The sequence below is a fragment of the Schistocerca americana genome, chromosome 4, assembly GCF_021461395.2.
Source record: "Schistocerca americana isolate TAMUIC-IGC-003095 chromosome 4, iqSchAmer2.1, whole genome shotgun sequence".
Lineage (NCBI taxonomy): Eukaryota > Metazoa > Arthropoda > Insecta > Orthoptera > Acrididae > Schistocerca > Schistocerca americana.
The window spans coordinates 283468558-283491532 of record NC_060122.1 but is presented as its reverse complement, the minus strand read 5'-3'; the positions used below and the strand labels follow the sequence as shown (position 1 = coordinate 283491532).

Sequence of the window (22975 nt, the reverse complement as noted above, 5' to 3'; positions counted from 1 at the left end):
ATGGTTGTTGTTTGTACAAGATCAGCTAGTGCAAGCCATTTATAAGTTCATGGGCCTGTGTTCCATGTCAAGATACTTCTTCAATAAAGGTCTTTCTATTCTTGTTGTGGAGTACACAGAATTTCAATTTATCAAAAGAAGTTTATCTGCATAAAGACTACTCAACTATGATTAAGATTACCAGATTTGTGTATTAGAACCACAAGTAGTATCAGACCTAGACTTTAGCTATGGGCACTCAAGCGATTGCATTTTGAACGAGTATCCTCCAAACACAGATATTCAAGGCTTTTCTGTGTTGATGCTCCAAAAATTGAAGACAGAGGTAGTTGTGCTTCCTGGAAAAGCATCTGTCAATAACAACGAACCCATGCTGTCTAAGGAAGCTAAAGGAAGGGAAGAGGACTGGGGTTTTATGTACTATCAACAGTGGGGCATTAGAGATGAAGCAGAAACTCAGATTTGGGGAATGAAACCAGCTGTACCCTTTAAAATAAACTAACCTGGCACTCCCCTTAAACGATTTAGAGAAATCATAGAAACATAAACATGGATGGCCTGGTAAGGATTTGAACCACTTTCTACCAAACGCATGTCTAGTGTCATCTAGTATCTGGATGACCAGACTGTTATCTTCTCCCATTCCAGGTAAGTGACAATTTCCATTTTTGCAACATTCTCTTAATGGCACCATCAAGACAGGTTGGGTCCTTGCCATCCTTCATTACACCATTTTTATGTATTTAACAAGATAACATTCATGTTGTGTTTATTGGATTTGAACTATGTTATCTGTTTGTCTTTTAAGTGAGATGTAAGTGATCAGTTGTAGCAAAACATACATTCTCCCAGCTTTCTTGATGAGATTTTTGTCTTTCATCTGGAGAGTCACTGCAACAGCATCATTGTCAATAATCCCTGTCTCTGTGGTGAAATTTATAAGATTGGGTGTGCTTGTGGCCATGGACTATAAAATATGTCTTTCAAAATTATGAGACAGAATTGCTGGATATTTCTTACCTTCAGGAGCTGAAACATTTAACACTGCTAATAGACATGCATAAAAGTACGTGTCTGTATTCCAGCTTTCAGAACTTTCCTTCTTCAAGGAGTAGAGAGGGATATTTTGACAGAATTAAAAAAAGTATGGAAAGGTCATTCAGATCACAGAGTGACAGAGACCTGCCTGTTTTGAGGATGAGAGGAGGCAAAGATGAATGGGGAGCCATCAGAGAGGTAAGGCAGTCAAAAATAGTACAATGGTAAACAGAGTGCCAGCTACAGTCAACAGCTGATGTGCACAGTGTGAGAAGTATGTGGATTAAAAGAGAAGGAAGAGAAATGAAGTGAATGCAGGGGCAGAATATTTCACTACAGACAACATGGTCAGTTTCAATGGGTGCTTCATAAACTGTGTCATCTGGAAGCTTCCTCCCAACACAAGCTTGTCTGAATTGTGTAAGTGGGATTTGTCCCATTTTCTGTTCTGTAGTTGCTGAAGCCTCAACTGAACTAGTTTTGCACTTCAATAATTTCTGCTTTCGCATCCTTCACCCCTCTCCCTCACCCTTCCACCATATGGAACACTCTAATGCGCTTAGCTACATCAGGGTGAGGTCTCTCCACTGTCAGATTCCTGTCCCTTTCCACCACTCTCCATCTTCCTTGCTCATCTCATCTGCAAAAGCCAAGACAATTAACCCAAGCTGAAATAATAAAAATAACACTGCACTGCTGTGACAATGTAGTTGACTGTGAACATGTGTGTCCATGTGCTCTGAAGAAGGATGCACATTTGTAGACTGGGTTACCATATCCAAGGACATATTCATGTGCCTATCTATCACTCAACAGCTCCTCTATATTGTGAAAGGTTATCTTCACCTGCTCCACCGTCTAATATTTATAATGCATACATAAGTATAAAAAATAAGGAGATAATGTAATAAACATACCTGTTGCTTCTGTCTGTTTTTTTCTGCTTGTTTAGCCTCCAGTTGTCTTTGTTTCTCTTGTTCTTTTTCTAGTTGTTTCTGTGCCAGTTTTCGTTCTCGCTCTTTGACAATATTTTCTTGCTTAGCCTTCATCTCGTTTAGTGTAACCAAACCAATTGTGGAACTCTGTGAAGTAAAATGAAAAGGCAATACATATTGCTTAGAGAACATAGAAGTAAACACAATATGATAAACACCTAATCAACTTACACAAACATGCACAGTCTTTTAAACACTAAAGCCAACTGTGTATATCTATTTCAATGAATATCCTTTACCAATATATACACACCAATTAAAATTACTTAATTCAAAATAAATTCACTGACTGTGAATATCTAGGCATCAGTTGTATTAGGTGTAGATATACTACCTATTAGTGAAATGAAAATTTGTGCAAGACCGGAACTCAAAAGCAGATTTCTTGTTCATCGCGAGCTATCACATTACCACTTTAGTTAGCCATACATGCCTCCCAGACTGACACAAACTTCCTTATGTTACACTGTGAACATCCCTATACCATTCCACACCACTGAGAATGGGACTATGAGGTATTAACACCCACGACATTATGCCTTGTGCCCGTCTTGGCTCGCAATATTTACGAGTCAAATGGTAGGGGCCAGCCACCAGCCAATTGTAGATCTTTCTCGAGTGCCATGTGTTCACTGTGTTGCCTGGTTTGTAGGTAATGCAGCACCTGTGATGCATGACTGAATGCACACCAGCAATACTGCAACCTGTCACTGCAATATGTGAATAAAAAAGTAATTTTATTTACTTGCAAGTCTGGATGAACAGGCATTAATGATGATTGACAGTCATCCGAAGTTAATTCGAAATAAATTTTTGAGTGCTAAAATCTAGGCATCACCTATGTTAGATGTAGATGGGACACATCCCACTTACACAATTTGTGCATACATAAGATAATTTGTGCCAGACTGGGAGATGCTGAGGCATGCACAAGATGATATCATCATGGGTTTCGATTACTCACAGCCTCATTCTCACTGGTGCACAGATGTACAGAGTAAAGCTGCAAGCATTAAGTGATGAATGTAGGGGACTATGATATGGGGATGTAGACAGCCTCACATATGGAAGTTGGGTCAGCCCACGAGGCATGCATAGCAAGCCAAACTGGTTAAGGCGACTGCTCATGATATGCGGGAAATCCAGGTTCGAGTGCCAGTCCAGCACAAATTTTCAAATGTTGTCAGTATGTAATATCAAACTATTACCTCCCTTAGGCCATCAAGGCTTTATAGCAGATAAAAATCTCCTAATTGAAGCTAGAAGCTAAAACAGATAGTTAACTTTTTTTGGGTGGGGGTGGGGGGGGGGGGGGTGTGTGTATTAACATACAGAATGTTTTAGTGTACAACCACAGTAATAAGGTTTCTTTTTCATATGCGTCTGTGATATTTTAGAACATAGCATTGTTTCTAAAAGGAACTTTATATTAAAAAACAGACACTGTCTGCAGAACAAAAGGAAAATCAATACATATGTGGCTGAAGGTGCTGAAATTCTTTGCATTCTCTGTAGCAACATAATTTATATTTTTTACTTTCCATTAGCAGTTAGGTCTCTAGTAAAACTATGACAGCCATCAATAAGTTATATGAAACATTGCTGAGGACAGTAGACTTGTACAGGAGATGAGCTGAAGGAAAACAAGAAATCCGAATTTCTTAATGTTGTAATTTTTCACTGACATCAAGAAGGGGCATCAGCTGAGTTACATGATGAAGAGGTAGGAGTCAGCCATGTATTGTTTGAGAATCATACTGTTTTGCTTGGAAACTTCAATATGGATTTTGTATGGTAAATTTTAAACTTTAAAGATCATAAAGAACAAGGAATATAGTCTTAATGAACTAAATGCTGCATCCTAACATGGGCTTTCTTCAGACTTATGACAAAGAATGGAATTAAATCTTAAATTGATCTTTCTAACTTTCAAATGATTGATAATGAGCTAGCCTCATGCCTAGTAATTTGGATAAAACAGAGGTGGAGTTGGTATCTTTCCCGCAGCAATCACACAGAATTTTAATCAACACTCATTCTACTGGATTGTCGAAAAGTTCACTAGGAGCAAAGCCTCTCATAGATCCAGAGCATTTTCAATACCTTCACCCAACAATTCACATTTTTAACAGTAATTCAGTGGAGGCCTTTGGTGACAATTTTGTCTAATATATGAATGTAAACTTCACTCTACTAGCAAACTGACAATGCCTTGATGCCTCACAATGTGTCACCCTCTGCAATTCCCCCATCCCCCGTCACACTCTTCCCACCACAAACAGACTGATGATTCCTCAGTGCTGCAGGATGGTTGGTTGGTTGGCTGGCTGGTTGGGGAGGGTGGGGGTAAGGGACCAAACAACAGGGTCATCAGTTCCTCAATCCAAGAGTGATGCATCAGCAAGTAGACATGTCCAGCGATGAGATTATAAGATCTAGTCAGGCGATTCATAACAATAAAAGCAAGAAGGTTAAAAACCTAACAGACCTCTTTTTGACCATCAAAAGAATAAAAGCATGATGAAGAACATGCGAAGTCACCAGGTGGGGTCCCTGGGGCTCTGCGTATGACAGGAAACGTCCCATCCACAGTTGTCCCACCCCTGATCCATTCCAATCAAGAACACCCACCATTCAACAAAGTGCAACACCCAGAACAGACAATTGGGTGCGGCAGAAAAGACACTAACCTAATCTAAATTAAAAGCAATTAAAAGAGAGTCAAAGAGGGATGAAAGGATAGCATATAGTGGGAGACGCCCCATCCCCAACCACTCTGCCCCTGCTCCGGAGACAGATTAAAATATCATAACTGCGAATAAAAGCCACTTTCTTGGGGAAAACTGAGAACCAGTTCAACCATCCATGAATTATCCACCAATATTATGTATGGAAGTGAAACATGGACGATAAATAGTTTGGACAAGAAGAGAATAGAAGCTTTCGAAATGTGGTGCTACAGAAGAATGCTGAAGATTAGATGGGTAGATCACGTAACTAATGAGGAAGTATTGAATAGGATTGGGGAGAAGAGAAGTTTGTGGCACAACTTGACCAGAAGAAGGGATCGGTTGGTAGGACATGTTCTGAGGCATCAAGGGATCACCAATTTAGTATTGGAGGGAAGCGTGGAGGGTAAAAATCGTAGGGGGAGACCAAGAGATGAATACACTAAGCAGATTCAGAAGGATGTAGGTTGCAATAGGTACGGGGAGATGAAAAAGCTTGCACAGGATAGAGTAGCATGGAGAGCTGCATCAAACCAGTCTCAGGACTGAAGACCACAACAACAACAACAATTAGATGCAATGAATGAACAAGTCCATACTTAGCACAAAGGGTCTATTGGAGAGGGCATTCCACTAAGATTTAAGCTTCTGTCAGTAAGACTCCACAACCACAATGTAGAGTGGCTAATTACACAAAAGAAAACTATGGGTTAACCTTGTATGACTGATGGGGAGATGGCACAGGACTGTGGATTCCTTCTGGGAGAAGCCAAAGGAGGAGCACCATGCTGCTGTAGTCTCCTTGATTGTGCGGAGTTTATTGCATGGGGCAGTAGCCCACCAGATGTTCCATCCACTCAGCACAGTTCTCGAGTACACCTGCAGATCTGCATCAGAAGTTGGCAACACTAACAGGGAGCAAGTGCTCCTCCAACCAAACAGTCAGCCAGTTCATCCCCTGTATACCCACATGGTTGGGAAAAACAACTGAGCAGGCAGCATGATGAAGATCAGTGGGGTGGTCATGAATGGGGAGACCAAATGGTGGCAAGAATAGTGTCGGTCAATACCCTGAAGAGTGCTCATTGAGTTAGTACATATTGAAACATAGTAAAGAGAATCCTAGAACACTCGAAGAACAGGACAAAACAGATGCTGAAAGGTTATGGTGGCAACTGAGACTTTTGGACTCTGGAAGTGATTGGTCCTAATCTGTGGTCTGGGCACCATCCAAGGGGGTGTATGTGAGAAAACACAGGGAGCATGGACCACGGAGGAGAGATGGAAATCTTGGCAGAGGGAAGTAAGGCACATTCCAACTGGTAATCCCACCTGAAGATGGGTATCAGGACAATGACACCCCATTATATGCAAAGAGAACAGTGTACATGGGATGATCACGGAATTATCAAATAGTGATTGCATAGGAGATCAAGAGATGGCACTGTCGAATCTGACGGGGAAAGATACCAGCTTTGGCAAGGACATGTCCATGAGGCTAGTCCAAAAGGCCAAATGCACATCACAGTGGTGGACTGGGTCTAACAGTTTTAAAGCTGCAGGAACCATCACGCTATAAACCTGGCAACCATAGACCAGTCGGGATGAAACCAAGGCCCAGTAAATATGGATAAGAATAGCATGATCTGTACCCCAAGATAGGTGGACAAGGAAGCTTCCAGATGCAGCTAATCTTTAGGTGATAAATACGGGGCAGACAGGTCAGCATTTTATCAAAAAGGAGGCCCTAGAAAGATGACTATGCTACAACTTCCAGACGCTGGGTACGTAAGTAGAGTTCCGAGTCAGGATGGACTGTGGTACAATGGCAGAAGTGCATGACCCATGTTTTTGTTGGAGAGAACTGAAAACCATAGGAAAGAGCCCATGCGGAGGCCTGCTGTATGGCTTATTGGAGCTGGCATTTAGCCGAGGCTACCAAGTGGGAGCTGTACCAAAGGCAAAAATCTTCGACACACACCACAGGTGTGATCTGCGGCCCAAAAGAAGTCACTAGCTCATTAATGATGATGAGGAAAAGAGTGATACTCAACACACAGCACTTTGGAACACCTTTCTCATGGATCCATGGGGACCTGAGTGCAGTACCAACTCTAACCAGGAACAACCAGTGGGATAAAAACTGATGAATAAAAATTGATAGGATGCCTCAGAAGTCCCAGTTATGGAGGGTGAAGAGAATGTAACGTCACCAAGCAGTGTCATACACCTTATGCAGATCATGAAAGACTGTGATAAGGTGTGTCGGATTGCTGTTTTCAACCTAAGCAGATGGGCTGATTGTGGATCGACCCCCCCCCCCCCCCCACCCCCCCAGAAACAACTCTGACAGTGGGATAAAAAGCCCCGAGACATGAGAATCCAGCATAATCTGCAGGCAACCAACCTTTCAAGCATGGCTTAAGGATTGGGACAGTTACGCTATCTCATCTTTATGAGGAGGAGGCACCTTGGCGCTAGTCGAAGACCCTGAAGAGATGTTGCCATTCGGTAAAATTCATGTGAATCATCTGACAGTGAATTGAATCAGGGCTTGTGGCTGTGTTGTGGGATGAGGCAAGGGCCTGAAGTAGTTATCAGTCTGAAAGGTTCATTCTAGGTTTCAGCTTGGTGGGGAGTGAAACATGAAGTGATGTCTTTAACTTCTTGCTTCTGCAGTAGACAGGTAGACAGATAGGAAAAGGACACTGACGCAACAGCAAAGTGGGTTGCAAGGTGTTCTGCAAGAAACAATGAATAGGAATGAAGACCACTCTGTGCAACAAGACACAGAACAGCTGTTGCACATTGGTGGCCCATAAGACAAAGGAGCTCAGCCCACAATTGAGATGAAGAAGCATATGTCTCCAGACAAGAGACATAGTGCTCCCAGAATTTCTTCTTACTGTGTTTGATTAAATAGTGGGCCCTAGCATTAAGTCACTTAAAAGTGATAAGGTTGGTCCGCAAAGGATGTTATTTGAATCAGTCCAGGGCTTGTCAGTGACCCTGAACAGCTACTGCTATGACTTTGGTCCACCACAGCACTGGTTAACAGTGGAAGGGGAAGGGGAGGGGGAGGGGGGGGGGGGGAGGAGCTGTACCAATGTGATCAGCAGTTCGTGAAGTGTGCATGATTACATCTGAGACATTTCACACAATCTCATCAATACAATCAGACAGAGAGACAGCAAATGTAATAAGTAGAGCCATACAAAAACCAGTTGGCTCTGTGAAGTGTCTAATGTGGTAGTCAGTGTGTCTGATGGTGGCAAGGTAACGACAGGATCATTGGAAACTCATCACTGTCACAAAGGTCATCATGAAGTCACCAATGTCGCTAAGCCATAAGATTGGGGGAAGAGATTGTTGGATCAGCAGCTGAAAAGGTGCCATGGGTGGCACTGAAATGGGTAGGAGAACAATCACAGAAGAGATACAGATTGTGGTCTATGAGAAGCTGGTAAATTAGGATGCCCCTACTAGATGAAGTGGTACTCCCCCATGAGAGGTGGTGAGAGTTGAAGTTCCCAAGAAAGAGGAAAGGAGGAGACTTTTGTTGGATTAATGTCATCAGTTACATAGGTAAGTGGCCTGCCTGGAGTTAGGTAAATGATGCAAATCGTAATCACTGAGGTTGTTTGCACCTGCACTGCTATTGTCCCCCAATGACGTACAGAGGAGAATCCATTCACTGACGACATCTGTACGAATCGAACAACAGGCCTCTCCAGATGACCTCTCGGAACCACTGGGGATCTGACAGAGTGCAAGACAACCACAGAGCATTGGACAATGGTCAACAGTGAAGTGTGTTCCTTGGAGTGCAATGCAAACCACATAAGAGGAAATTAGGTGTTGTACTTCCGAACGGTAACAGCAGTATACATTACAATTCCGCTGAATGATCACATGGCTGGTGGGCACGTTAAGTGCGAAAGAATCAGGATCACTGCCTGTCACCAGTGGCGAAGGAACCACATCCACAAACATCAGCTCACAATCTGACTGCATGGGAGGATCTGGCACCACCGTGGGCACCAGAAAAGCCTTGACCCATTTCTTCTTCTTCTTCTTTCTCTGCATAACCTTTGGTGGGCAAGGTTCATTCTTTCAAGGGGCTATCTACATTGAGCTTATGGACAGATGAAGAGCGAACAGCCCTGGGAACTACAGGCTGTGATTCCCTCAGCCACTGTTTGCGTCGGGCCTCTCGGCCAGGGGTTGCTGAGGAGAGGGATCCTGAGAAGGAATCCTCTCATGGGTAAAACACCAATGAAGAGTGTTTCCTTGGCAAGGTGCAGGAAGTGGTTCCTGAAGAAGCTACCATGGTTACCATGGGAGAAGACATTGGTGGTAGATCTGATTTGGGGAAGGTAGAGATAGGGAGTCAATGGTAATTATGTTAGTGTAACTGATTGTCATTTCCACAGGATGTAGATATTCATATTTCTTCCATGTCTCAGTAGATATTAGTGTTTCTGGAACTTCTGTTCTTTCTTGAAAACTGGGCAAATTGGCGAATGTGGAGAGTGATGTTCCAAACAGCTGGAATACAAAGGTGGATGTTCACAAGGACTACCTATGTGGAGTTATCATCCACAATCTCCACATTTTGGGTCCCCCGTGCAACAGGATGACTTATGGCCAAAGCATAAACATCTGAAGCAACTCATAGGTGGTGGGACACATGGTTTCACATCACACCTTTACACCATGACCATAACCGTCTCCGGGAGGACAGTCCCTTCAATGCCCAAGATAAAGGCACCTGTATATGTACAATTATCATTGGGTCCTGTTTGTACACGTCTAATAAAATGTATGCCTTGCCGTTGGGCATTAATCCAGAGTTCCTGGTCTGTTTCAAGTGTACCATCTCTGTGGAAGATGACTCCTTAGACCATGTTCACAGATTTGTATGAGGTAATAGTCATAGTTATGACACCTAGACTATCGCATGCCTGAAGAGATGTAGATTGGGCAGCAGAGGAAGTTTTCATTAATAACAAACCATTTTGCATTTTCCCCAGAGATTCAACTTCCCCAAATCTGTATGCAATTCTGCAATAAAAAAAAATAAAAAAAAAATATAGTTCCATAGCAGTAAAAGTATCCCCGTAAGTCCCAGTACAGACCAAGAATTGGATGAAGTATTTTGCATCCAGACATCTGGCTTGTCCCTCTTCCCATGGTATAGGCAGGGAAGGAAACATTGTGGGGTCATATGTCTCTGCACTGTAATAACCTTTTCCTTTTTATGTTGGGGCCTTGTGGCTGCCAACATAAGGAAGTTTAATTTGCTTCATGTGTGAATCTTCCATCACGGTACCACCCACGCCAAAGGGGGGTTCTCTCCCCAGACACCACCCAGCCACTGCAATGGTTACCTGGCCAGTAAACCACTGTCCGGAGCACAGCTTAAATTGCAGCAGCTGAATATTTCTGACAAGCACTGTTATAAATTTCACTGATATGCACCGAACATTTTGTGGCTTATGTGGTTGAATATATGTTCCGTCGGCCACTTTGACTTATCTACGAAAAGCCAATTATGCATAAAATTGCTAAAGAACTCTCTCCACCCTTCTTTGGAGGATAATTATAATTTCTGCTGTCGTTATTGCATAATTTGTAATCTATTAAAGAAAATAAATATGAAAACTGATCTTTAAGCTCGGTCTTTTTGAGCGTGTGTTACCCTGTTAGACATATCAAACACAAACATGCCAGTAAAATTTGAAATAATGGCATAAATTGCTCATGTTCTGGGTTTAGAATTTTTCTAAATGGTTGGTCCTAAGTGTTAAGTTTTGTATGAGAGTATAATGCTCCATGATTTAAAAAATTATTTGCACATTCTCACATGTATCATCCATAAGAGGAAATTTACTTTGAAAGTAACACTTCTCAAATCACCATTCGCAATATTTTTCCGGACTTTTAAGAAATGTAAACAGTTGTGACATCAAGCTCATCAAAACATGGGCCTTGCGTTGAAAGTAATTTGTTGTTATGAAATATTGTGTAGTCTTTGACACATTTTGCTGTTGGCAGATGCTTGTGTAACTGTGTTTTGTTGTTGTAAATGGCACATTTCCTTTGCGACTAAAGTTATATTTTGATGTTATTATCTCATTTATGTTTTACTGCTGCAGTATTTTTCTGAAGTACTGGGCTAAAGTAAAACTATTTGTTGGAATATCAGTTCTCATTAGTCAACATTAAAAAATTTAACCGAAATTAAACAATGAAAAATTCCTATGTTTTTCCCAGATATTCCTAAGATGAAAAAATTTCTGGGTTTTTCCCAGATAGATATCCCAGGGTGTATTTGGATGAGCATTGTCCTGTTGAAAAATGACAACACAACACTGTCATACGAGAAATAACACGAGGACACTGGATGTCAGTCATGTACCAATGTAGTGTCGGAGCTTCCTCAATCACTACCAGCCATGACCTGAAGTCATGCCTGATGGCTCCCCCACACCTTGACAATAGGAGTAACGCTGTTGTGTTTTTCCAAAACATTGGAAGATTGGGACCCCTTCCCAGGTCGCAGCTACACCTGCTGACAATTATCATCAATGGCAGTGCAGAACCATGATTTGTCACTGAACACCATGCAACACAATTATCAGCAGTCCATATTCGCTTGTCACAGCACCATCTGAACCTATCCTTTTGTGTTGTGGTGTTAATGGAGTCTACACTTGGGAGTGAAATTCTTTATTCAGCTGCTACTAGTGCCTGTCCAATGATGTGAGATGACACAGAAAGTTGCAGGGGGTCCATTATTTGTTCTTGGATAGTAGGTGAAGATGTGAAAGGGTTTTGAAGTGCTTGATGTACACTACAGCAATTCTCCCTTGCGTGGTCACATGTGGTAGCCTGGAATCTTAATGATGGGTAAGCATTCCCAAACTTTTTCATGCAGTCCAACACTGGGGCACTGTCACATCTAAATGGCCCTCAAATCTGGATATTGCACAATTTGACCAACTGGCCAAATGAAGACACACAATGAGTCAATTTTTTAAACTCAGTCAGGTGCAGATAGCACTGTCTCACATGAGTATGTGGAATCTCAATTTACTTCACAGTCATCACTCAACACACGGCACTGTTCATGCCCCTTTATACCCTATGAGGCCTTGCAACAACATTAAACCTGAATGAAACTAGTGTACTCTGCTGGTTGTTCTACTCATCATGGTGAATTGTAGCTCTAATCATTTACATAATCACCAAAGGAGTGAAAATATATGGAGTTACATTGACATCCAATCATGTCTTCTGGGTGTTTCACTTTAGTTGTCAGGCAGTATAATTCCAGCAGCACTGTCATATTTAATTCAACCACATTCCATTACCACTGCTTTACTTTTGTTGATATTAATCTTACAATTTATTTTCTGTCCAACTGATGTTCCAAGTCCTTTGCCATCTCTGGCAGACTTATATCATCACAGCAAATCTCAAAGTTTTATTTTTTCTGCCTGAACTTTAATTACCTCCACAAATTTCTTCTTGGTTTACCTATCATTTGTTGAATAAACAGACTGAATATGAGCTATAACCTTGACTCATTCCTCTCTCAACAAATTCACTGATATCAAACTGTATATTAAATGGCAATTACATAAAAATGGCTGCATTTATAAGCATACAATTCGGATACAGAAAGCAGGAACAAAATATAACTGAGTTTTTTCCTTCTATTTATTTATTATGTTGTGCTAATAGAAAAAAATATATAATACCGTTGTACTCACCTTAAGCTGCTGCTCAACAGCATCATAATGAGCAGCAAATTTATTTTCAATATTGGATATTTTCAAATCTTCCTCAATCTTCTTTTTCCGAAATTCAATTTCTTGTTGAGCTTTTTCTCTTTTCTTCATAAGCTGCATTGCTCTGCCAGCTTCACTCGCTGCTCCTTTGTAGTGAGCCATGATGCTTACACAACAATATCTCAGGACACTGAAAGGGTTTCAAACGATTTATAAATAGTTACAATCGTTATTCTTCCAAATACAGGTTAAATTTTGCAATAATGGGAGCTGCACAAACTTTTTTTTATAGACAACACTTACAACTACAACTGCACAGCTTATAAAAACAATTTATCTGCTGTACTGCAGCTGACATCAAGAAATCTTTATAATCATTATAATGTATTTTGAAAATGTTACTATATTCTGCTGTAACAGCAAAAATGACAAATATCAATTTTATTAAGATATTTATAGACCAGATGGTTACTACAGATGATCAAATAGAAACATTCATACATTATATTCTCTGTAGCATGTGTAGGATATTTGAAAACAGGTGTGTTCTCCAATCATGCTGAAAATATGCTTCATAAAAATTAATTATAATTTAACAGAAGATGCTTGGGAGAACATTTAATCTCTTCTCAAAGAAGCCAGTAGCACACTATTTGACAGCTTTCAGAAGGATGTTTTAAAAATGTATTATGAAATACATATTTATCTAGTATCCAAAACTGTTGAATCCATTATCTGACAGTATCTAACCAACACGTGAGACGTGTAATACAATTGATCCTGGAGACACCTTGATGCTGTCATTTCCATATATGGCAATATTAGGGTACACTGTTACACGCATTCTCTTGATGTGAATGTGGATAGCTAAAAAATTTCCTGTTTAGGAATGAAGGAAGGGCTTACTGGTAAGTACTTCCATACAAACAAAGTTTAGTAATAATGAAATACCTTGCTAAATGCACTCATCTGACAAGGAATTAAGAGGTACCAGAGTTTTAGTAGAACTCATTACCACAACATATTAAAATGTACAGTTAACAGGAACATTTGGTACTGGGCATCAGCTTTGGTTCATGATATACTGATATTCTGGCATGTATGATACAAGTGTAATTGAAAGTCACCTTTAAGGTCATTTAGGAAAAGGTATTGTTCGATGACATGTTCTCTTGTGTTGAATTTTTCTGTCCAGAAAGATGCTGTATGTGTTACTATTTCTAACTGTACCTAGAGGTGGCCCTTGTGAACCTGTCATGGGCCTTACTGTGAATTATAACAGCTTCATGTCGAATGAGGAAATGCCAAGTAATACCTTGTTTCTGCTAAAGTATGTTGTATTGTCCGATTATGAGAAGTGTCAACGGCAATGGGTTCATGTGGTGGTGTTGGGACGACAGCTTATGGAGGTCAATTCGTAAGGGTGAGGGATGTGTGGCTTGATAAATCATGGCTTGCAATCTGCAATATTATTCTGTTGACCTACTTCTTCTATTCTTGTGTTGGGTTCAGTGCAAATGAGATGGGGGTTATAGACTGGTTATCGCATTTGTTTTCTTTAAATCTAGAGCCCTGAGCTTGTAACTTACAAGAAATCTATTTGCAGTAGGATTGTGGAATATATACTGTGTGTGTACATTATGCATTACCTCGAAGAAAACAATTTATTGACACATAGTCACCATGGATTCAGAAAATACCATTCTTGTGAAACACAACTAGCTCTTTAGTCATGTGAAGTAATGAATGCTATTGACAGGAGATCTCAAATTGATTCCATATATCCACATTTCTAGAAAGCTTTTGACACAATTCCTCACAAATGGCTTCTAACTGAATTGCTTGCCTATGGAGTATCATCTCTGCTGTGTGACGAATTCATGATTTCCTGTCAGAAAGTCACAGTTCGTATAACTGATGGAAAGTCATCAACTAAGACAGAAAGTTACATTCAGCCTTCCCCAAGCAAGTGTTATGGACTTCTGTTGCTCCTAATCTATATAAATTAATTAGGAGACTATGTGAGCAGTCCTTTTAGATTGTTTGCGGATGATGCTGTCATTTACTGTCTAGTAAAGCTATCAGAAAATCAAAACCAGTTGCACAATGATTTAGACATGTTATCTGTGTGGTGTGAAAAGCAGCAATCGGTTCTAAACAATAAAAGTTGTCAAGTTATCCACATGAGTAATAAAAGGAATCTGTTCAATTTTGATTACACGATAAATCACACAAGTCTAAAGGCTGTCAATTCAGCTAAATAACTAGGCGTTACAATTATAAACAACTTAAACTGGAACAATCACGTAGAAAATGTTATAGGGAAGGTGAACCAAAGATTGTGTTTTATTTCAGAACACACGGAAGATGCAACATATCTACTAAAGAGACTGTTTACACTATACTCGGCCACCCTCTTCTGGAATATTTCTGTACATTGTGGAATTCCTACAAGATAGGATTGACAGAGGACATGGAAAAATTCAAAAAAGGACAGGTCATTTTGTATTATCAAAAATGTCACAGTTATGATAAGCAAGTACAGATGGCATTTCTCACTGTGGTGAGATCTTTTCACAAAATTTCTCTCATCAACTTTCTTCTTTGAATGCAAAAACATTTTGCTGATGTTCACCCCACATAGAGCAAAATGATATTGTAATAAAATAAGGGAAATCATAGCCTGGTGTTTATTTTTCCATTGTGCTCTTCGAGAGCGGAACAGTAGAGAAATAGTATGAAAGTGGTTCGATGAACACACTGCCAGGCACTGAAATATGAATTGCAGAGCAGTCATCTAGATGCAGATTGGCAGGGGTGGGTTATGCCTTCTAGAGGGAGTAGGTGGTGATTAGTGGTGGTTTGTTGGAAAATATTAGGTAAGATAGATTCTTAATTTTGTTGTATTAAGTTTTGATGTTCTTTGTATTGCATATTAAGCTTTATTTTCTGTTTTCATTCTATAAAGTCTTCATTTTTTGTATTATTGTGTTTCCAAATATTTTTAATCAGTTTATAGGATTTTTTGATGAATGTATTACGTCTTTCCGTGGGTGTCAGGGAGTTCAGATTAGCTATATAGGTTAAGTGACAATAATAATACCAGCATTACCACCAACGTCATCGTCATCATCCTGTGTACTTGATTTCAGATGTATGGGTTAGCTGAAGATAATGATACCAAACTTATGTCAGGACTGACTAATTATTTTGTGTTTATTGATACTATATTGCTTATGGGCACATATTTACTCCAGCTGCTATTTTACATTTTGGGGAGGAATGTCAAAAACTGGAAAATGAGAAATGCAAATTTAGCCAGTCCTTGCCACATTCTCAACTTTCTATTATGTTAAATCTATGTGGCACTATGTTTCATGTCAGGATTGATCTATTATGCCATCAAAGGCATCCCTACACCTGAACTGTGATGCAGTAAAGGAAATACAGGGGGGAAAAAAAAGGAAACTCGGATATCAGTACCAGCCAATGACAATAATGTTGTTTACAAGTATTGTGGAGCTTGGTTCAGTTACAAGAATTATTTTAACATAATAATTCTAATTAAGTGTGGAATTTTGGAGGTTTTATTTAATATGAGGTTTAATAATTTGTTGGTGTTTCTGATATTTTTCATATATGGTTGATAGGTTTTGGCATTTTATCCTTATCCAAAATCCTCAATTTCATTTGGCTATTCTGTTGGTTAGATATTGATTTCTAAATTATTTCTGATATTTGCATTATTAAATATATCTAATTTGTAGGAAACTTCTGTAATTTTGTAGCTATCTAATTGGTATAACATTTATTTAGCTTTTTGTGCTTTGATATACAACAAGTATATTTTGCTTAAATCGTTATAAGAAGGGAGTATCTAATATCACTGTAAAACATGATCTAGGTCAAGTAATACACACCGCCACTACCATTACCAACACCAGCAACAATAACAAACCCACCACTACTACTAATAGTGGAACAACACTTATTATATGTATGCTATTGTGAGGAAAGCAAATGCTATTAATAAGAAGTTATACCATACAAGATGTATAAATAGAAGTTTATGAGAAGAAATATCATTCATTTAATGACATTATTTCAAAGAAAAGAGCTGTAGAACAAAAATAGTTACAACTGAAACTGCCAAGAATGAGATAAACACCTATGGCATAAATGATGAAACATTGAAATCCCTGGCAAATCACATTTAATGATTGCTTCCTCACAGGCATAATACACACTATACCTACCATTGAACACACTTTATATACACATATCTGTATGTATGACTTATGTTTTATTTGTTTTAAGCTGACAGATGTGGCTTCATTGTAAAATGATCATCAGACAAATACATTACTGAAGATATGAATTGTGCAAATTTTACACTGTTTAAATTACTAATATTGATACATTAGATTCACTTCAATGGACACTACATGCAGAGCATTAAATATTACCTGACATACTTTAATATGCTGCAGTAACATCCTTCTATAACAGTGGAGGTAAATAAACCACCTCAACCATTTCACTCCTTATCAGAAAATAGTTGTAACGTTTATAGATGTGAGAGTATGCTGGAGAATGACTGTACACTGACAATTATTTGTTAATGGCAGGGATATAGCACAAAGCATGAAGGACAAAGAATAAGGCTTCTAAAAATCATGAAAATAAGCAATGGAAAACATAATTTTTGAAAGAAAATTCCATCAAGAAACTGTATGAGTAGAAACTGAATGATCTGTGTGATAAAATATTAAAATTGCAATAAGCAGGCAGCTGATGGGACTCTAGGACATCAATGTCAACAAAAGAACAAAACGTGAATGAACCACTGGAATGATGATATAGATGGACTGACAAAGATGATTAAGGAGGCATATTAGAAATGGTTGCAGTCCATTGGTTTATTTGTGGGGAGGGGACCAAACAGCGAGGTCATCGGTCCCATCGGATTAGGGGAGGTTGGGGAAGGAAGTCGGCCGTGCCCTTTCGAAGAAACCATCTTGACATTTGCCTGGAGTGATTTAGGGAAATCACGAAAAATCTAAATCAGGATGACCGGATGCGAGTTTGAACTGTTGTCCTCCTGAATGTGAGTCCAGCATGCTAACCACTGCGTCACCTTGCTCGGTAAATGGTTGTGGAAAAGGACAGCCAAAAACAGAGAGGGATAGGAAACACTATCTAAAGAAGCAAATGAACTGTGTTGTAAAATTAACCAATAACACTGTAATACATTCATCTTAGAAGTGGAAAATGGTGTCTATGATGTACAGGAATTTGAGTATAAAATGATAACGAACTTGGATAAAACATAAAAGATGCTACAAGAAAAGTAACATGTAAGACATGGACTACAACAAGAAACTCTGGACAACAGGAGACCACGTAAACAAAAATATGTATGATATCAATATAATAGAAGGAAACATTCCACGTGGGAAAAATTATATATAAAAACAAAGATGAGGTGACTTACCGAACGAAAGCGCTGGCAGGTCGATAGGCACACAAACAAACACAAACATACACACAAAATTCAAGCTTTCGCAACAAACTGTTGCCTCATCAGGAAAGAGGGAAGGAGAGGGGAAGACGAAAGGAAGTGGGTTTTAAGGGAGAGGGTAAGGAGTAATTCCAATCCCGGGAGCGGAAAGACTTACCTTAGGGGGAAAAAAGGACAGGTACACACTCGCACACACGCACATATCCATCCACACATACAGACACAAGCAGACATATTTAAAGACAGAGAGTTTGGGCAGAGATGTCAGTCGAGGCAGAAGTGTAGAGGCAAAGAGGTTGTTGAAAGACAGGTGAGGTATGAGTGGCGGCAACTTGAAATTAGCGGAGATTGAGGCCTGGCGGATGACGAGAAGAGAGGATATACTGAAGGGCAAGTTCCCATCTCCGGGAGTTCGGATAGGTTGGTGTTGGTGGGAAGTATCCAGATAACCCGGACGGAGTAACACTGTGCCAAGATGTGCTGGCTGTGCACCAAGGCATGTTGAGCCACAGGGTGATCCTCATTACCAACAAACACTGTCTGCCTGTGTCCATTCATGCGAATGGACAGTTTGTTGCTGGTCATTCCCACATAGAATGCATCACAGTGTAGGCAGGTCAGTTGGTAAATCACGTGGGTGCTTTCACACGTGGCTCTGCCTTTGATCGTGTACACCTTCCGGGTTACAGGACTGGAGTAGGTGGTGGTGGGAGGGTGCATGGGACAGGTTTTGCATCGGGGGCGGTTACAAGGATAGGAGCCAGAGGGTAGGGAAGGTGGTTTGGGGATTTCATAGGGATGAACTAACAGGTTACGAAGGTTAGGTGGACGGCGGAAAGACACTCTTGGCGGAGTGGGGAGGATTTCATGAAGGATGGATCTCATTTCAGGGCAGGATTTGAGGAAGTCGTATCCCTGCTGGAGAGCCACATTCAGAGTCTGGTCCAGTCCCGGAAAGTACCCTGTCACAAGTGGGGCACTTTTGTGGTTCTTCTGTGGGGGATTCTGGGTTTGAGGGGACGAGGAAGTGGCTCTGGTTATTTGCTTCTGTACCAGGTCGGGAGGGTAGTTGTGGGATGCGAAAGCTGTTTTCAGGTTGTTGGTGTAATGATTCAGGGATTCCGGACTGGAGCAGATTCGTTTGCCACGAAGACCTAGGCTGTAGGGAAGTGACCGTTTGATGTGGAATGGGTGGCAGCTGTCTTAATGGAGGTACTGTTGCTTGTTGGTGGGTTTGATGTGGACGGACGTGTGAAGTTGGCCATTGGACAGGTGGAGGTCAACATCAAGGAAAGTGGCATGGGATTTGGAGTAGGACCAGGTGAATCTGATGGAACCAAAGGAGTTGAGGTTGGAGAGGAAATTCTGGAGTTCTTCTTCACTGTGAGTCCAGATCATGAAGATGTCATCAATAAATCTGTACCAAACTTTGGGTTGGAAGACTTGGGTAACCAAGAAGGCTTCCTCTAAGCGACCCATGAATAGGTTGGCGTACAAGGGGGCCATCCTGGTACCCATGGCTGTTCCCTTTAATTGTTGGTATGTCTGGCCTTCAAAAGTGAAGAAGTTGTGGGTCAGGATGAAGCTGGCTAAGGTAATGAGGAAAGAGGTTTTAGGTAGGGTGGCAGGTGATCGGCGTGAAAGGAAATGCTCCATCGCAGCGAGGCCCTGGACGTGCGGAATATTTGTGTATAAGGACGTGGCATCAATGGTTACAAGGATGGTTTCCGGGGGTAACAGATTGGGTAAGGATTCCAGGCGTTCAAGGAAGTGGTTGGTGTCTTTGATGAAGGATGGGAGACTGCATGTAATGGGTTGAAGGTGTTGATCTACGTAGGCAGAGATACGTTCTGTGGGGGCTTGGTAACCAGCTACAATGGGGCGGCCGGGATGATTGGGTTTGTGGATTTTAGGAAGAAGGTAGAAGGTAGGGGTGCGGGGTGTCGGTGGGGTCAGGAGGTTGATGGAGTCAGGTGAAAGGTTTTGCAGGGGGCCTAACGTTCTGAGGATTCCTTGAAGCTCCGCCTGGACATCGGGAATGGGGTTACCTTGGCAAACTTTGTATGTGGTGTTGTCTGAAAGCTGACGCAGTCCCTCAGCCACATACTCCCGATGATCAAGTACCATGGTCGTGGAACCCTGTCCGCCGGAAGAATGACGATGGATCGGTCAGCCTTCAGATCACGGATAGCCTGGGCTTCAGCAGTGGTGATGTTGGGTGTAGGATTAAGGTTTTTTAAGAAGGATTGAGATGCAAGGCTGGAAGTCAGAAATTCCTGGAAGGTTTGGAGAGGGTGATTTTGAGGAAGAGGAGGTGGGTCCCGCTGTGACGGAGGACGGAACTGTTCCAGGCAGGGTTCAATTTGGATGGTGTCTTGAGGAGTCGGATCATTAGGAGTAGGATTAGGATCATTTTTCTTCGTGGCAAAGTGATACTTCCAGCAGAGAGTACGAGTGTAGGACAGTAAATCTTTGACGAGGGCTGTTTGGTTGAATCTGGGAGTGGGGCTGAAGGTGAGGCCTTTGGATAGGACAGAGGTTTCGGATTGGGAGAGAGGTTTGGAGGAAAGGTTAACTACTGAATTAGGGCGTTGTGGTTCCAGATTGCGTTGATCGGAACTTTGAGGTTTTGGAGGGAGTGGAGCTGGAAGTGGGAGATTGAGTAGATGGGAAAGACTGGGTTTGTGTGCAATGAGAGGAGGTTGAGGTTTGCTGGAAAGGTTGTGAAGGGTGAGTGAGATGCCTTTCCGGAGGTGGGAAACCAGGAGATTGGATAGTTTTTTGAGGTGGAGGGTGGCATGCTGTTCTAATTTACTGTTGGCCTTTAGGAGGATGCTCTGAACAGCCGGTGTGGATGTGGGAGAGGAAAGATTAAGGACTTTTATTAAGGATAGGAGCTGACGGGTGTGTTCATTGGCTGAGTTGATGTGTAGGTGAAGGATTAGGTGGGTGAGGGCAATGGATTGTTCAGTTTGGAACTGGTATAGGGACTGATGGAAGGAAGGGTTGCAGCCAGAGATGGGAACTTTAAGTGTGAGGCCTTTGGGGGTGATGCCAAATGTCAGACAAGCCTGAGAAAATAGAATATGGGAGCGTAATCTGGCTAGGGCGAAGGCATGTTTGCGGAGGGAATGTAAATAAAACTTAATGGGGTCATTGTGGGGGTGTTGTGAGGGTGACATGGTATTAGAAGGTGGAAAGTGTAACATGAGGTGAAATGAAAATGAAAATAAAAATATATGGGGAGAGATAAAGGTGAACCGGAAAGTAACTGGAGATCTGGAATGAAAAAAGGCGAAAAGGTGTTGGTTACAGCTGGGCTATGTTGGACTTGGGTTGGTAGACAACGATGTGCATAAAGGTTAGGTGGTTGTGTTGCCGCCAAAACACGTTAAAAGACGGAGAAATTCGGGAAAATTTCGAAAAAACTGCGTGTAGTATATTAAAAGGAGTGGTATTGTGGTGGCAGATTATGAAAATGAGGCTAATCCCCAAACCACCTTCCCTACCCTCTGGCTCCTATCCTTGTAACCGCCCCCGATGCAAAACCTGTCCCATGCACCCTCCCACCACCACCTACTCCAGTCCTGTAACCCGGAAGGTGTACACGATCAAAGGCAGAGCCACGTGTGAAAGCACCCACGTGATTTACCAACTGACCTGCCTACACTGTGATGCATTCTATGTGGGAATGACCAGCAACAAACTGTCCATTCGCATGAATGGACACAGGCAGACAGTGTTTGTTGGTAATGAGGATCACCCTGTGGCTAAACATGCCTTGGTGCACAGCCAGCACATCTTGGCACAGTGTTACTCCGTCCGGGTTATCTGGATACTTCCCACCAACACCAACCTATCCGAACTCCGGAGATGGGAACTTGCCCTTCAGTATATCCTCTCTTCTCGTCATCCGCCAGGCCTCAATCTCCGCTAATTTCAAGTTGCCGCCACTCATACCTCACCTGTCTTTCAACAACCTCTTTGCCTCTACACTTCTGCCTCGACTGACATCTCTGCCCAAACTCTCTGTCTTTAAATATGTCTGCTTGTGTCTGTATGTGTGGATGGATATGTGCGTGTGTGCGAGTGTATACCTGTCCTTTTTTCCCCCTAAGGTAAGTCTTTCCGCTCCCGGGATTGGAATTACTCCTTACCCTCTCCCTTAAAACCCACTTCCTTTCGTCTTCCCCTCTCCTTCCCTCTTTCCTGATGAGGCAACAGTTTGTTGCGAAAGCTTGAATTTTGTGTGTATGTTTGTGTTTGTTTGTGTGTCTATCGACCTGCCAGCGCTTTCGTTCGGTAAGTCACCTCATCTTTGTTTTTATATACAAAAATCTGTATGGAAATATACTTGAAGAAGAGGAACAGACAACAACATCTACATCCAAACTCTGCAAACCACCACAAAGTGCATAGCAGAGGGTATGCCCTACAGTATCAGTTATTACATTTCTTCCCATTCCATTCACATATGGAGTGCGGGAAGAACAACTAACTGAATTCCTCTGTGCATGCTGTAATTATTCTAATCTTGTCCTCATGATACATATATGAGAGATACATAGAGGGTTGTAGTATATTCCTAGAGTAATTCCTTTAATGCCAGTTCTTGAAACTTTGTTAGTAGACTTTCTTGGGATAGTTTACTTCTATCTTCAAGAGTCTAAGCATCACTGTAACATTCTCTCATGGGTCAAACAATTGCGTGACCAAAAGTACTGTCCTTCTCTGTACATGTTCAATATCCTCTGTTAGTCCTATTTGATATGGGTCCCACACACTTGAGCAATATTCTAGAACCAGTCACACAAGTGATTTGTAAGCATTCTCCTTTGTAGACTGATTGCACTTCCCCAGTCTTCTACCAATAAATCGAAGTCTATCATCTGCTTT

The 22975-nt window shown here is 41.3% G+C and overlaps 1 protein-coding gene across 2 annotated transcripts in view; it reads right to left on the bottom strand.

Moving 5' to 3' along the window:
• Positions 1 to 22975, bottom strand: part of LOC124613908 (protein FAM50 homolog) — a 103969-nt gene that overhangs the window by 56772 nt on the left and 24222 nt on the right. For both annotated transcript variants that reach the window (XR_006979652.1, XM_047142659.1), the window contains exons 2-3: positions 12541 to 12748; positions 1956 to 2120 (exon numbers count right to left, since the gene is read on the bottom strand). Coding sequence is in view for 1 of the 2 variants with exons in the window: in XM_047142659.1 (XP_046998615.1) it covers positions 1956 to 2120; positions 12541 to 12720 (345 nt within the window). In the remaining variant the exon portion in view is untranslated. The remainder of the gene's footprint in view (positions 1 to 1955; positions 2121 to 12540; positions 12749 to 22975) is intronic.